At 46.9% G+C, this 15266-nt stretch overlaps 1 protein-coding gene and 1 long non-coding RNA gene across 5 annotated transcripts in view; one reads left to right on the top strand and one right to left on the bottom strand.

Annotated features, from left to right (window-relative positions):
• Window positions 1–1052: 1052 nt before the first annotated feature.
• TGIF1 (TGFB induced factor homeobox 1) lies at window positions 1053–9453 on the bottom strand. The gene is made up of 4 exons (XM_045781910.2): window positions 9101–9453; window positions 8665–8989; window positions 2861–3087; window positions 1053–2062 (listed from the first exon to the last, which is right to left on the bottom strand). The coding sequence occupies exons 2-4, from the start codon at window positions 8678–8680 to the stop codon at window positions 1487–1489; spliced, it is 819 nt and encodes a 272-aa protein (XP_045637866.1). The 5' UTR covers window positions 8681–8989; window positions 9101–9453; the 3' UTR covers window positions 1053–1486.
• A 1473-nt stretch (window positions 9454–10926) lies between these two features.
• LOC123782050 (uncharacterized) overlaps window positions 10927–15266 on the top strand; it is a 63397-nt gene continuing 59057 nt past the window's right edge. For 3 of the 4 annotated variants that reach the window (XR_015727764.1, XR_006776891.2, XR_015727766.1), the window contains exons 1-3: window positions 11214–11887; window positions 11971–12038; window positions 12401–12478. This is a non-coding gene — a long non-coding RNA (uncharacterized LOC123782050). Of the gene's footprint in view, window positions 11193–11213; window positions 11888–11970; window positions 12039–12400; window positions 12479–15266 lie in introns of those variants that run through there. The other variant, XR_015727765.1, reaches the window with a different exon arrangement.

Raw genomic sequence — 15266 nt, 5'->3', positions numbered from 1 at the left:
TTATCAGTGTTGCTTTTCTATGTACCAAGTCTTTGAGTTTAGCTCTTTCTACAGTAGGCACTTTCTTCTAAGTTTACAAAATTAGACAACTTTGAAAGAATTTTTCTACATTCTTGAACAGTACTGAAGCTCTGATGCCCCCTTCCAAGTCAGCCAGTTCCTAGCTGGAACAGGGCTGGAAAGAACAGGACTGTAATAACAAAGAAACCTCACACTAAGCATGACTACAAAGAATGGTTTTGTGGCATGTGACAAATCTGGTCAACCATGTAAGTGAAAGGAACACCACCAATTCCCTTCTGGCTATCCTGGCTTCGTAAGTCTTTGTCTATCCCAACAAACTCCACTTGTGCATGGCACCAGTGTCACCCACTGTGACCTTAGAAAATAAACCTAATACAGGAACAATCCCGTGGCAGACAGAACCCCACTGTTTTAATCACTTTAGGAAATGTTTTAAGATGTTTTAAGAGGGGATTTCTGTATAAATTCACGCCGTATTTGAATGTAGAGGCCTAACCTAACTGTAGCACTTGATAAAGGTTATTTTAAAGGGCGATGTGAAGGAGGGAAATACAGACGGAAACTCGGGTTGTTGTTTACTTCTGAAAACTTAAGCCCTAATCAGGTGCTTTGAGACTTTTTTTCAACATTGGCCATGTCTTAAAATATGCAGGAGAGATCACCAAGGGATTTAGTGGTTAGCTAAACACTGATGGAATGAATCGTTTCAATCTGTCATGCAGTTTTAAGTCAAGATTTAAGGGCCTGCTTATGCCTCCTATCGAGAGTAAATATCACACATCCTGTTTATACGTACCGGCTTGTTGTCCACGGTTCTTCAAAGAGCCTGTGACACCCCCCTAACTCACACTCCACCCTACCCCCAACTTCCTGCTCATTGGGTGCTATATTCCTACTCATTTTTAAGAAGTGCTTCATTTTTAAGAAGTGCCTCCCTCAACAAAATACTCTGCATTACAGTAAATTTTAAAGAAAATACTTTATTACATCATGGGGGAAAAAAGGGCATCAATCAACTAGATTCATACTTGTTTGAAAAAAAAATTGAAAATTTATTAATTAGACAGTATGTGGGCATCCTGTTCCACACGGGAATGAGAAGATGCTATAGGTTCTCTAAGTATTGCACAGTCTGGGGGAAAAAAAACAACAAAAAAAGGGAAGGGAGAGAGAGAGAGAGAAAAAAAAAAATCACATGATCTTGGGAACCATCTCACATTATGAATAATCTACCAAGAAACATTTAAAAAAGAAAACCCTTTGTTTCTACAGTAGCTTTTGAGTTTCTAGTTCTTGGAATGACTGTATTCCATTGAAGACATCTCAGTAACAGGAAGCTTCACGTTAGCAATCCCATGTGCAAATATTAATAAAAAAATATATAAAATAATGCGGTTCGTCTCTTGCCATCACCCCGGCAATCCTAACACCACCTGTGGAAACTTTTGCTCTCGACCATGGGTTAAGCTGTAAGTTTAGCCTGAAGCTCCATCTCTGCCGCCCGTTTGAGCGCGACATCCACTAGGAGTTGAAATCCACTGAAATCCTGGTTGAGGTCCGGCGGAGTAGGGGGAGGAGTGTTGAAAAGCCCACTCTGTGGATTTGAACTTGGTCCGGATTTACACGTGTCCTCGGGGTACAGGAGGGAGGGGTCTGTAAAGCTGCCGGCTGCTATCTGCTGTAGGTCTGTGTTTTGTCCCACACCGACCGGCTGGCACAGAGAGAAAGGCACGTCTTTCAACGCAGTCACAGTGGTATGACAAATCACCGACGGACGAGCCAGTATTGATCCCGGGGACGACGGCTTGGGGGACAGGGGCCTCCCGAGGGCTGGGTTTGGTCCAGCCGTACAGGAATGAAACGGGCTCTCCTCCAGAGCCGGTATGAAGTTTTTGATGCCCATGGCTGACTCCACAGAGCTCGCTTCAGCAATCTTGGCCCCACGGCGGGAAATCGTGAACTGATTTGGGTCTTTGCCATCTTTTCTCAGCATGTCTGGGAGGAGCCTGCGGCGGGCGTTGATGAACCAGTTACAGACCTGAAATCATACGGGTATGCTTTCACACCTCGGCAAACACGTTCTGAGAACCTTCCGCGGGATGCCTAATCGATCTCTCCCTTTGCAGTAAAGAAGGCATGAAAAGGCTTATCGGAACTTCCAAAGTTATTTCAAGGTATTTGAGCTCAGCCAAGAAAGAGAGCTATTTCCTGCCATAAACCTCCTCTTCTATTACAAATTCCCCCCCCCTTTTTATCTCATCATCCTTAAGCCTTTTCAGGAGGAAGAAAAGGATAAAAATTCTCAAATGTCTGAAAACGATTTTAGGGAGGGAAATTTACCCTTCAATGCTCCCCCATATTAACCTCTTACCTACTGCCCCAGCATTTAAGTTAATCAACTACAGGAAAACTTTTCCTGTATGAAGGTGCCACTCCTCCCAGTTACTGATTTTTCCCAGTTCAAATGACTGTGTCAACAGACATAACATGAATTACCTCACTGAAGTCTGTCCTTGTTTAAATATCAAACCAGTTTCCTGGGCAATAGAGGAAGATTTAACCTCCTCTTTATGTTTGGTGCATAAAAGAAGGCTCTTTGAGGCATTACAGGAAATGCTATTTGACAGATGACTGTCAAGTGTTTCTGTTTCTCTAAATAGCCAGTTATTAGCTTTTAGTACTATAAAGATTACAAGAGAAAAATATTCTTTTTTTGTTTTTTTTTTTTTTTGAGTGCGGAGGCATTTAATGATTTGATAAACAGGAATGCTATAAAATGCCTCTGGAAAGGAAAAGAAACCACCCCGTGCATACACTTCGTGTTCTTTTTCCTTACCTGTAGTGTAGACAGGTGTGTTTGTTGGGACAGTAATGCTTTTTCTTGCTCTGAGGGGTAGGCATTGTATCGGTGCTCATACAGCCAGTCGCGGAGAATCTGAACAGATTCCTTGGGCAGGTTGCCCCTTCGCCTTCTCTTGCCTGCACTAGCAGAGGACGAGAGGTCCAGGGGGATGTCCATGTTGTCATCATCCTCCGTCTCACTGCCCGATGCCGCAACAACACCTGGTCAAGGACAAAGGCCGGTCGTCAGCCACTTTTATCAGGGGAGCACCTAAAGCAAAGCTTATCTCTTCTGCCCATTCAGCGTGCAACCATACTGTCTTAACTCCTGAGCGCCACGCGAAAGACCAGTGTTTTCTCTCTTGACATATCAGAGCACATGTCAAAGTCTCAAGGGTCATCTGACCAGTGGCACGTTATGGATTCTCAACCAATTGTCAGAAGCCCTTTCATACCCTCTCTCCTGTAGGATTTAACTTCTCACATTCCTTTTGAGTGATGCTCAGAAGTCTAGTGCGGCAGGGGAGGCAACGCTGCACCCAAAGTGAGTAGTTTGTCACGTGGGAACACAGGAAAGGTGATACAGCAATGGACTGTATCTAACAACCTTCTCTTTGAGGTCATTGCTAACTTAGGAAAAACAATCCAAGGGTCCTAAATTTTAAATGCTACCCTGCCCCTTTCTTCTATTGAAAGTTGGAAATGAAAGGGCAGTCATACATTTTTTCTCACTTAAATAAGGAGGAAAAATTACACACTTAACCCAGTTAATTGTTTTTTTAAGTAGGCACCACACCCAGTGTGGAGCCCAGAGATGGTCTTGAACTCACGACCCTGAGATCAGGACCTGAGCTGCGATCAAGAGTCTGACACTTAACCAACTGAGCCACCAAAGTGCCCCAACCCAGTTACTATTCTAAAGGCAAAACGTATGTCAGATTTTTCTGCCAACTCCATGGCTATTTCTTTTTCACTGCTACCTACATTTATTTAAACTAGACACCTACTTTTAATGGGCAGCCCTGGTCATTTTTACTAAACACAGTCACTGAAGTTTTCAGTTTTGTTACACAAAAATACTTTTCTACTCCTGGTACTTGAGTAAGAGGTCAAAAGATGTTAATACTGCATAAACTTTTTAAATTTCGATAAATTTCAACTGGCAGTTTAATCAGAATCTAGAATACTACAGACCAAGAAGTGGTGTTCAGTCTTAAATTATTACATGACAAAGAAAACCGAATATGCACTCCCCAGAGGAAACTCTCTTTGTCTGTAGATCTTAAGAATTCACAGCCATAGAGAATATTTACATCACATATAACAGACTGGGGTCAACAAAAATTCAGACTTGGCCCCTTTAACATTTAAACATAATTTTGAACTTTAAAAAATTTAAATTACAAATGCTACGAACCCTCCCCCCTTTCACAAGGACAACTGGCAACTCTTAATGACTAAAGAAATACATTCTCTATTTTGAAGACAATCTAGAATGTTTAAAATGTAATTGAATTACAAACTATCACATGCTTGAAAATACCAGTATTTCTATAGAAAGAAAATTAAAATAACATGAAATTGAAAGAAAACCGAAAGTTCTTAACTTTGTTGATGCAATTCAGAGTGGTTTACTTTGATAAAAAAATAAAAACAGAAATATTCCACATAGTGCTAAATCATTCGATACATTAAAAAAATTTTTTTTAACCCATCCTTTTAAAGCATTTTAACACTCAAAAAGCTAGTCATTTCCAAGATTTGCTGATGAACTAGCTCACAGTTAATTGAATCTGACTTTACTCAGGGACACATTTTTAGTTTTGGACTGTAGGGGGCAGATGGTGCAGGAGGGAGTGTCCACAGAAAAGGCAGAACCTTCCAAAGACAAAGTAAAGCAAGTTCTAACAAAAGAGTAGGATGATCTTGCAAATTCACTTTAGCTCAAGGCTTAACAAACAGCCATCAATAAACCGCACAAGAATCCTTCCTAAGTTTTAACCGCCATGTATTTGATGTTTCCTTTCCCAGAAGATTTCATTAAACCGCTTAAAAAAAAAAAGTTAAAAAAAAAAGAGGCACATTTAAAACTGAAACTGCTTTCACTATAGAAAAGATGAGAAACCTTTAAAACCTATATTGAAATTTGGGTAAAATTAATAGAATACCTTAAGAAATTAGAAATGAGTTCCTGTTTTCCATGTACTTTGATAAAGAAATCTAACCTTTAAAAAAATGTGTCAACTTATTGAATGACTAAGGCAAATCTGAGTAAAGCAATTTGTTTAAACTCTTCAACGTCTGAAAAGCCAGACATTCTTCTAGAGGCTCTAATTCCCCCTCCCCCCTTTTAAACTAGAAAAGTGTGAAAATTTCCTCAGTGAACAGTGAATTCCCAACTGTAAGTTGATAATAACAAAGAGTTTGAGACAGACAAACAAAAAACCCCTGAAGCCTGCCCTTTGATCTGCTTGCTTAGTTTGACAAGAAGCCTGATCTTTCAGAATAGGTTAGCGACACACAAAAGTAGGTTTCAGTTAAGCAGCACTGAACTGCAGTGGGACTTGACTCTCTTCTCAGTTCATTTAAATAAATGAATGCCAGGCCTCTGGAACTCTTAACAAATATTTCCAATATGTGCACAAAAGCTGAAGTAACAGGAAGTTAAGACTTCAAGTTCCTTGGCCACACCAGCTGATACTTCACTGCAGCAACCCACGTTTGCTGCTGTCAGGACTGTTTTCATTAAAACTCTCCCTCCGGATTGTGGCTCAGCTTGGAAAAACAAAGACTTTTCCACGTTACTCATTTCCTATTGTAACAGAGCTTTTGAAAAGTTTCCCAGTTACCACTTGTTTCCAAAGGTCCTGCTCTGCTTACACTTTAAAAAATGTGGTGGTGGGGGAGGGGGATCACAAGCCTCTTTTACTCCATCCACATACAAGGAAATGTTTGGAAAGCCACAAGATGGCCTATGGATCCCACAGCTCGAAGAACCAATCTTTTCTTAATAGGAACTGGGGTTGGGGGTGGCGAGGGAAGGCCAGAGATCGTGGCTGTGAAGTTGGGACTTTTAAAAATATCTCGAAGAGGCCAGAAAAGGATCTAGAAATAGTAATAATGGAAGGAAAAGCTTAAGTATACAATTAGGAAAAAGGAAACCTAACCTACCAAGTTTCCCGATTAGAGTATCTCAGGAGATGCCGCGGGAATCGTGGTTAACACCCCAGGCACAAACTCCAAGGCGCTCTTGCTCTAAAGCAAGGATTCCAAATTGTCAGAGACTAGGAGCAAAAAGACATCGGGCATTTTCCTCACTGAATCTTCTTTGCTTGTTTTTAAAGCCATTCCCGGGGTGGGATCTTCTTGCTAACCTCAGCTTTCTAAAGACGAGACAGTATTATCACAAACCAGGCTTACCAAATCTCGGGCCCTGCAACCGAGTTTAAAGGGCTTTTGCTTTCAAGAAAACTTTAAAAGATTTTCACAGACTTTTATGAAACAGACAATAGTCCAATTCCACCAAGCCAGGCAGGACAGATCTCTTCCAGGCTCCTGGCTGAGTAGACCCGGAACGCGGGCCCCCTCCAAGGTAGTTTTAGGAAAGGGGCGGGGAGGCAGGACGCAGGAGGACCAGAGGAGAGGGAGGAGCCGGGGAGGGAGGACAGCCAGGGAGGCTTTTGTTCTTGGGAGTTTCTCAGCCTCAACCGAAATCAGCCCCTCCAGAATTCGGCCCCTCCAACTGCACGACTAGAGGACTTCAGGAGTTTCAGATTACAAGAAACTAGGAACGATGCTGTGAATCTCAACATTCTGAGAGGTCTGCCCACCCTCAATAGGATTTGCCTGGAAAACCTAAAAAGGGAAAGAAACTGGGCAATCTCAGCAGTCTCGGCTCCCCCGCACAAGCTGTGAACCAGTCGCAAAGTTTCCCTTCCAACACGTCACCTTTCATTGTTTCCATGAGTCGGCGCTCGGTAGCAGGACCTTACCCGGCGCGCCCGGGGCCGCCGACCCCGAATATTCCCACCCCGCGGCCGGCAGGTCCCAGCCTAGTTCCTCGGCTGGGAGGGGGGGGGCGGTGGGAGGGGAGAGGGAGACCGGGAGGTAATCGAGGGGGCTCCGGGGAAGGGCGAGGGGCGGTGGCCGGGAGACGAGAGCCGGGTGGGGGGGCGTACCCGAGGGGCTGCGGGGGAGGACCCGCGAGGCTGATATGCACCTTCCCCACCCGAGCCCGAACAATGGGGGGAGCCCGCCCCCGGCGGAAATCCAGCTTTGCTTTAGCCTCCCAAGAACCACTCTACAAAAACAAAACCCCCAACTGATCCCCGTCAGTTCCACCAGGAGAGGGAGAACGCCTTCCAGTAAGGATCCAGACCCGTCAGTCCTTGTTGAGGTGACACAGCCTTCCAGACGCCACCCCGGGCGCTCCCCGCGCGCGTTTGTTACCGAGTCCCGTTAAACATCCGAACCTCTAAGCCCTCAACGTTCTCACTGTCCCTTGGGAGGGTTCGCTGGGAGTCCTACCACCAACTACTATGAATGCCCCGGGTTTTGACATTTAATTTTACTCTCGCTGGGAAAGCATGGGTTGAGAAGCTCCGCGTGTTTTGAAGCCACCAGCCCAGAATGAAAGCAACAGAACTCCAAGGTGAAAACGTGGCCAAAGGAACCCTCTTGGGTTGAAGGCTGCCCCACTAACAATACTGGGTTTTGACTGTATCCGCAGGACGAGTCTGAAAGAATGTGGAGTTACAAAAACTCCGGGACGCTCCTGGGCATGCGCAGCAGGCCCCCCCCCCGCCCCCGCGCTGGCTTCCCTGAGCGATTAACTTCTGTTTTGAACCACTCCACATAAATCACAACAGAAAAGCCAACTCTGGCTCACCACGGAACGTTCGGGGTACCTCCCAGTCAGGGACTCAAAAGTTAACTTCAAAAGGGAGTTAACATTCTTTGACCTTTCGTGGCAATGGGTTTTTTTTCCTTTCTGTGTATTTTGTTTTTAAACCAGACTGACGGCAAGTTTTAGTTGTAAAGCTTCCAGAACGCTTCGTGGAAACAATGACAGACTCACTCTGTGCCCTTACAACCAAGCCTGCTTGTCACACTTGGACTCATTCTGACTACACGCCGCTTTAAGCTGCTCACCCTCAGTTTTAACTCTTCATCTTGCCCCAAATTCATCGTGGGAAAACTTTTAGAGGCTGGGAGTTTTTAAAAGTCTAGTTTTCCAAGGCTACCGACACCCTAGGGCGGTTTGGGGGCCACAGTCGCATTCCCTCGATTGTGAAAACACCCCATCCCCAGCGCAGTGAGTGCCCTGGCCCAGCTGGGAGGGAGTGGGGGGCCCGGGAGCCCAACTTTCAGACAAAGGCGCTGCCGCTCCGCGGTCCCGGCCGGGAGAATCGGGGCGAGGGTCCCCACGACCCGGGCCCACACATCCGCCCGCGAGAACCAGCGAGAAGCCACGCGGCGGCTCCGCGGAGCGTGGGGTGTCGGCTGAGACAATGAAACTTGGAGGCGCACAAACAAGGCGCTGAGCGTGTTTCTTGACAACGTGCCAGCAGCGTGGAGAGGCCCGTCTCCCCACAACAGCCCCTCGTGTTGTGTCTAGAAGGAAAACAGCAACTGCCATTTCAGACGCAGCCTCAACAAAGAGAACTGCTGCGGTTCCTGCCTGAAGAGTCCCGGGCTGAAAAGTCCACCAAGTCACTCTCGCCCCAAGCCCGGCGGGGCCCGGGGAGCACGTTTCCCCGGGACCCGCGCCCACGGCGGGCATAGCCCGCCAAGCCTTACCTTTCTTGCTCTTCATTCTGGAGCTCCCCTTCCAGCGCGAGGCGATGCTGGGGTCTCGAGGGGCCAGGAGCGAGGGCGAAGGGGGCACGCGATTGTCCTCCTTCCCGGCCGACTCTCCCGAAACTTGTAGGACGCGCTCCAGCCGTTATTGCTAATCAAGGCGCTCGGATCCCAGGCGCCCGCTCCTTGGGTGGAATTCGAGTGACACTTGGGCTTCCTCCGACCGAGATCTTCTGGCAGCCGGCTGGGGACTCTCCCTCGCCCAACTCGCTCCCCTCCCCACTCCTCTCCTTTGTTCCCCGCTCCTGCTCGGCGTACCTCGGCGCTGTCAGAGTGAGAGAGGCGAAGAGGGAAGGTACAGGAGGTCCTGCCTCCGCCCCCAGCCGCCCGCCCCGTCCCCCGCCCGCCCCGCCGCTCCTCCGCCCCTCCCCCGCACCTTCCAGTTGGGGAGGACAGCACCAAGCGCTCGGGCCGCGCTGCCTCACTCCGCGCCTCTCTGGCCGCTGTCACCCGTCACTCGTGGGGGCGGCTGAGCCCAGAAACCCGATCCTTCCTCGCTGCTGCCCGCACGCCGCCCGCATCCCTCTCTCCGCGGCGGCGGCGACACCAGCCGGGCGCCCGGGGTTCTCTTTTGGGCCTTTCTTCCTCGGGCTGACGGGGGTACGTTTGGTTAGGAGATTGCAACAGATGGGAAAAGGCTGCCCCCTCCTCCACCCCAGGGAAGAAAAGGCTCCCCTCTCGTTTTTGACAGCTGCCCCAAACTCCAGCGTCCCGGCTCTAGCCTCAGGAGAAGACAGCTGCTTCTGATTCAAGGGGCGGGGCACCGTAGGAAAAGTATTCAGAACAAGAACCAACTTCTTCCAGAATGCGCGGCTGCCATTGACACGCGGGCGCGGCGCGTCGCACCCTGCTCCTCCCGGGGATCTTCCTTCCAACGGCGACGGCGGTGGGTGGGTGGGGGCGGTTGCGGGAGGAGAGTGAGACACAGACACCCCAGGCAAATGTCTGTTACCCCGGGCTAAAGCTGTGAGTTCCGGACTGGATTGCAAGGCAGTTTCAAAATATAACACGTTGCGGACAGACACTTGTCATGCTCACATGCTCTTTAAAAAGTCTCAGCCTGGGGACTGTCCGAGCGCGCGACCGCCCCACTACAAAAACTCGGCCTGAAACCCCACCGTTCGACCCAGGCAGCTGCCGCCTTTAAGGAAAGGGGGCGACCACACTGGGTCTACTCATCTGTTTCGGTAACAGTACTTTTAGGACTTAAGCCCTGTTAGAGGACCCCTTCTCCCCTCGGGTATTTCAAACAGAAACTAGCCATTGAGTAAACACATGTTCCCGTTGGTTTATTTTGGTCGAGAGTTAGGGCTCCAACAGGAGTTCCTTGATGAGATTACCCTTTTAAAAGACCAGATGCTGTTTGGCCGATTTCAAGAAACGCCTGCCCCCTCCCCGCCTTCTCCGCTGGGTCTAGTTTTCGCGTTGTGTGTCCCGTTGTTTTGAAGTAAATGAACTGTCGCATGTCACTGTTAAGACTTTCCCCATCACTTAAAAAAAAAAAAGCCAAACCGTAAATAAACCTAGTAGAGACGTCAGCGCCCGAGTCTGCCTCCAGTTTCGGCTCTGTGCTGTTTTTGTTTTGTAACCTCGATGGAGAAGCCGGCAGGAAAAGCTCCGTGGAAATAAGGTTAAACCCGAGGAGGACTAAGGCAGCCAAAGGATGACTAACTAGACTTTGGAGCCTCTGTTTTAGGATTACACTGAAAATTAAAGCCAGCCTCCCACCCACTCTCCCTCCCAAAAAAAGACACCCCCGCTTCGAGAGTGAATTAAGGCCAGAGTTTACAAAGCTTGGGTGGTTTTACCAATTACAGGACTTAAAATGAATAAACAAGGAAAAAAGCGTCATTCTAAGAAGGCAGCAACCTTACGATTTTTTTCTTCTGTGGTTTGCCGACTGCTCGGCACCTAAGAGAACACACATCTAAAACGGCAAAGGGGGGGAAACACGGTCCTAGGGGAAACCACCAGGCTGGAAGCTACCCTGCAACTTGCTGGAGCGCAGTTCCTTCCCCGGGCCTGGCTGGAGATGAATCAGCTGCTGCGCCCGAGTGCAGGACAGATGTGGGGCGGGGAGAGGGTGGGGGGCCGCCCGTTAGAGGGCCGCGGCGTTCTCGCGTTTGAAGGGTTGTTTGTTGCTGGGATTGGTGGCTCGTATCCGTTGGGGAACTGGGAGGAGGGAGGAGAGACGCAGGGAGGAGGAGCCGGGGGCCGGCCGACGCTGCGACTCCGCGGTGTGAGTGGCAGGAGCCTCGTCTGGAACCGGACGGTTACTGGGGAGACGCTTTGTTTGCTAACTTCGAAAGCTGCTTCGGCTGCTTCGGCTGCCTCGGCCGCTTTCGAAGCCACTCAACAAAACACGCCTTCGGGTTGGCTTAACCCTCCCCCTGCCCGTTTACCGAAGCCCGAGACAAAAATGTTTCCTTCTGCGTGGTTATCCTTGGCCACGCGGTGGCTCTCATTAGGTACACAAAGGTATCTTTTTCTTCGTCTAAGTGAACTTGGCTAATTACTGCGATTCTCAGGCATCCGGGATGCAAACCCAGAGTTGAAGCGACTTTATAGTTAGAAAACAAACTTTACAGGGAAAGGGGGAGGGGCGGGGAGAATTAAAAGCCTCTTTCAAATTGCAAGGAGGAAAAAAGTCGAACTTTACACTCTCTTGCTGGAGGGCCGGCTTGATCCGGCCAATGCTCACCTTTTGCTCGAGCGAATCCTATCAAAAGCTGTTATTAAATCTGGCGAGTTGCACCTAAGAGGCACTCCGGCAGCATTCTGTGGGGTGGCTCTCCAGCAGATTCTCCCACCTCCACCCCCACCCAAGGCTGGTCCCAAACTTGTTTGGAGCTTTGGATTGTTGTTGCATTCTGGGAAGAAAGTGCCTGGAGTCTGCGTAACACAGGGAAGAAAAACAACCGGGAGAGTGGGCTCGAAAAACCAGCAATTGCTCAGGATATTTTTTGTTTATTTGCTTTTCTCAAGGTGGAAAAACAAGTTTCAATTCTGGCTCTGTCAGTCCCTTAATGTCCCAGGCAGGGCCTCTCGATTAAACCGATCTAATGACTTTTGAGTTTCCTTCAGTGCTAAAAGAAATGCTGTGGATTCGCTTTTGCTGCATTATATTTGCTGAATTCATATGAATGTTAAATTGGAAAATCATGTGAGTAGACGTGAGAAGGTGCTTGGTGCTGGAGAAGGCTGCTGATACACATTTTTCACCATTATGTATTTTTTTCCCTCTAGGCACACATAGTTCCATTTGGTCTCATCTTCTGAAGCTGCCTCAAGGCCAAGAGAAGACACAAAGTTGTGTAAGTTACTTTTCACAGCCTGCAAACCCTTCCAAGGCAAAAACGCAACAAGAAACATAGAAAGGCAAATGAGCCAGGACAGTGTGTCCATACGTGCAGTTACACACACACACACACACACACACACACACACACACACACACACCCCAGGTCTGTCAGGTGATCGGAGAACATTTATTTCATTCACCTACTGGACTACCATTGATTGAGCATGATTTCCTTCCAGCAAGAATGATGACTCACACAGTGGCTGGACCCCTTTTGCTTCTAGTCTCTGGGGTACAGGCACTATTCTAAAATACACAGACTGCAGGGCTCCAAACACTGCTCGGGGATTCCATAATCGTCTTGTCACATCTCAGGTCAGAGGGTCTTGGGCTGCGTGAGGAGAGCCTGGCCATCGTTTTTCCAAGGGCCTGGTCTGAAACAGCCATCTTCTGGTGAGTTTATCCTGCCCATCAGGATTACCCTCCTCCTCTTAGTTGCATGAATAATGTAACTGGTGCTACTACTTTTGTTTGTGTTCACTTTCCTCCTGGCCTGCACTTCCTTTCCCAGGCTTTGCCCCTCTCTAGTCCAGTCCTCTTCACTCTCTACCTAGACGGGGTTTGGAATCCAGGGAACAGAGCAAGAAGATGATTAGTTGAGCACAGCCTTTCCCCTTTTATTCTCCATAGCGTGTATCTATATCATGTTTAACTTATTTAAATTACCTCATTTCATACACAAACTCTAAGGTAGGTTATTTTTTCCCCCCTGAAAATCAAGATAAATAACACATCAAATATAACAAAACTAAAAGATATAAAACCAAGTATTGGACACACATATTTGGCTTTAAATTAGGTGATCTCTGTCATTCTTTGGGGGCAGGTCCCTTGGATGTGGAAGGTGGTGGAGAGCAGGGACTAACCACAGATGATACACCAGGGCCTCCTGAACAGTGGGGCATGCTGTAAGATCTCCCTCTTCTCTGAGCTCTACCTGTAGTTTTACAAGATGCTGTCTTCCAACCTGCCTGCCTTTTGTACTCCCCACGCCTTCCCCATTTTTAAATTTAAAAAAAAAAAAAGCTCTTTTCCAAAATTCTAAAAGACAGCCATACCCAGTGAACCATGAAAGATCTCTTAATGACCCCCTTCACTCTCCATAGGGGCATATGTCTACTACAGACTAATATAAAGGACTTTTCATTGTTATTTGTTGGGTTTTTTTTTTTTAAGATTTTATTTATTTATTTGACAGAGAGAGACAGCCAGCGAGAGAGGGAACACAAGCAGGGGGAGTGGGAGAGGAAGAGCAGGCTCCCAGCAGAGGAGCCTGATGTGGGGCTCGATCCCATAACGCTGGTATCACGCCCTGAGCCGAAGGCAGGCGCTTAACCCCTGTGCCACCCAGGCGCCCCTATTTGTTGTTTTCACATCGCCTGCACCCAGGATGGACCCACACCACTTGCTGCAAGTCTGGCTCTTTTCATTAGTCAAAATTTGGCCTAAATGTCACCCCAGAGAAGGCTCTGTGACCTCCTGACCTAAATTCAGGTACCCCCGCCCCCACTGCCACCATCTAGCTCAGGGTTTCTCCACCGCAGCCCTGTTAACATTTGGGGCTGGCTAACTCTTTGTTTTGGGGGCTGTCCTGTGCATTGTTAAGCATCCCTGACTGCTAACCAATACTTGCCAGTATTACCCTCCCTACCAAGTTACGACAAATAAAAACATCTTTACAAATAAAAACATCTTTAGATGTTGCCAGAGGTCCTCCAGAGGGGATGGAAATGGCGGGGTGGTGGGGGGGGTGGGGGGGGAAATGGCAGGGATAACCCCTGGTTGAGAACCACGGGTCTAGCTCAACCCTTTATTTCTTCCATAGCCACAATTTTTAATTATTTTGCTTATTTGATTGTTACCTTATTTTCCTTTGACTCCCCTACTAAAAGGTATGATCATTATTAAATCTTCATGCACTTAGCACAATGCCTCACACATCATAGATACTCGATAAATATTAATTAAACAAAATAATGCATGTACATGAGACTGTCAGGGGGTGCACCTGGCTGGTGCAGTTGGTAGACTATGCGATGCCTGATCTTAGGGTCGTGAGTTCAAGCCTCACGTTGGGTATAGAGCTTACTTAAAAAAAGAAAGAGAGAGAAAGAAAGAAAAAAGAAAAGAAGATAAAATGAGAGCGTAAGAATCATTAATAAAAAGAATACAATCATTTGTTGAATACAGCATGCCAGGCAGTGTCCAAACACTTCCCTTACTTAGTCTTATTTATTCCTGAAAACAACCCTAAGAAGTATTCCTTGTTACTACTACCCCATCTGACAAATGAAGTCGTCGGAGTCTGGGGAGGTTAAATAATTTGTCCTGTCACTCTGCCCCCTAGTCAGTGATCCACACCATAATGATATTCTGCGATTTGCTTTTTTCACTTGTGTAACAATTTGCTTAGTGATGAGTATTTAGTTTCTAGTTTGTAACTAAGCACAAAAAGATAGTCCAATTATATTTGAAATGCTTAACCATTGAGCGAAGGTGAGCCCACCGTCCAAATCAAAGGAGTGCCTCCTGATTGGAAACTAGTGTGTCTCAGCAGAATATACAGATTTGGGGGGGCTTGAGTACATTTGTAGGGTCCTGGGAAGTAGGAATGGCTGGGTCAGAGGTATGTGTGTTCAGAATTTTCATAGATCTTGCCAAATGGCCCTCTAAATCATCTTACCTATTTAAAAACCCACCAAAAGTATGTGAGAAATCCTCTTTCTCCTCGCCCTGGCTAATACTGCATGTTAACAATCAGTTTCATATTTGTCAATTACCTGGGCATGTAAATGGCACCTAATTTTTGTAAGGGTCACATTTCTTTGTTTGAGAAGGTATGCACATTTTAATATATTTATTGGCAATTTTTAATTCTTCTTTTTCCTGATTCATGACTTGTGCCAAATATTCTATTATATTGGTTGTTTTCATGTTCTTTTTTTAGAAGGGTAAGTTAGAAGCAGGATACTTTTGCTCAGCTGACAAAGAACTATTAATTCACAAACAGTGAATTAATATTGAAGGAACAAGGTTAGGTGAACCAATGATGAATGCAGGGAGGCGCCGTGTCCATTTTTAAAAAATATGTATCATTTGGAATAAATACCATACTTACACAGTAAGAATAAGACTTTCAGAATACCATACCCATTTTTAACTTATTCCCTTTCTCCTCTTT

This window comes from Ursus americanus, chromosome 19, assembly GCF_024610735.1.
Source record: "Ursus americanus isolate L20-20 chromosome 19, mUrsAme1.1.p, whole genome shotgun sequence".
NCBI classification, from domain to species: domain Eukaryota; kingdom Metazoa; phylum Chordata; class Mammalia; order Carnivora; family Ursidae; genus Ursus; species Ursus americanus.
The sequence above is the reverse complement of the archived record's forward strand: the minus strand, read 5'-3'. Positions and strand labels throughout refer to the sequence as shown.

Coding starts and splice junctions, on each gene's coding strand:
- TGIF1 (XM_045781910.2), bottom strand. Junction 2,063..2,860: donor CACACCTGTCTACACTACAG/GTAAGGAAAAAG, acceptor GTATGATTTCAG/GTCTGTAACTGGTTCATCAA.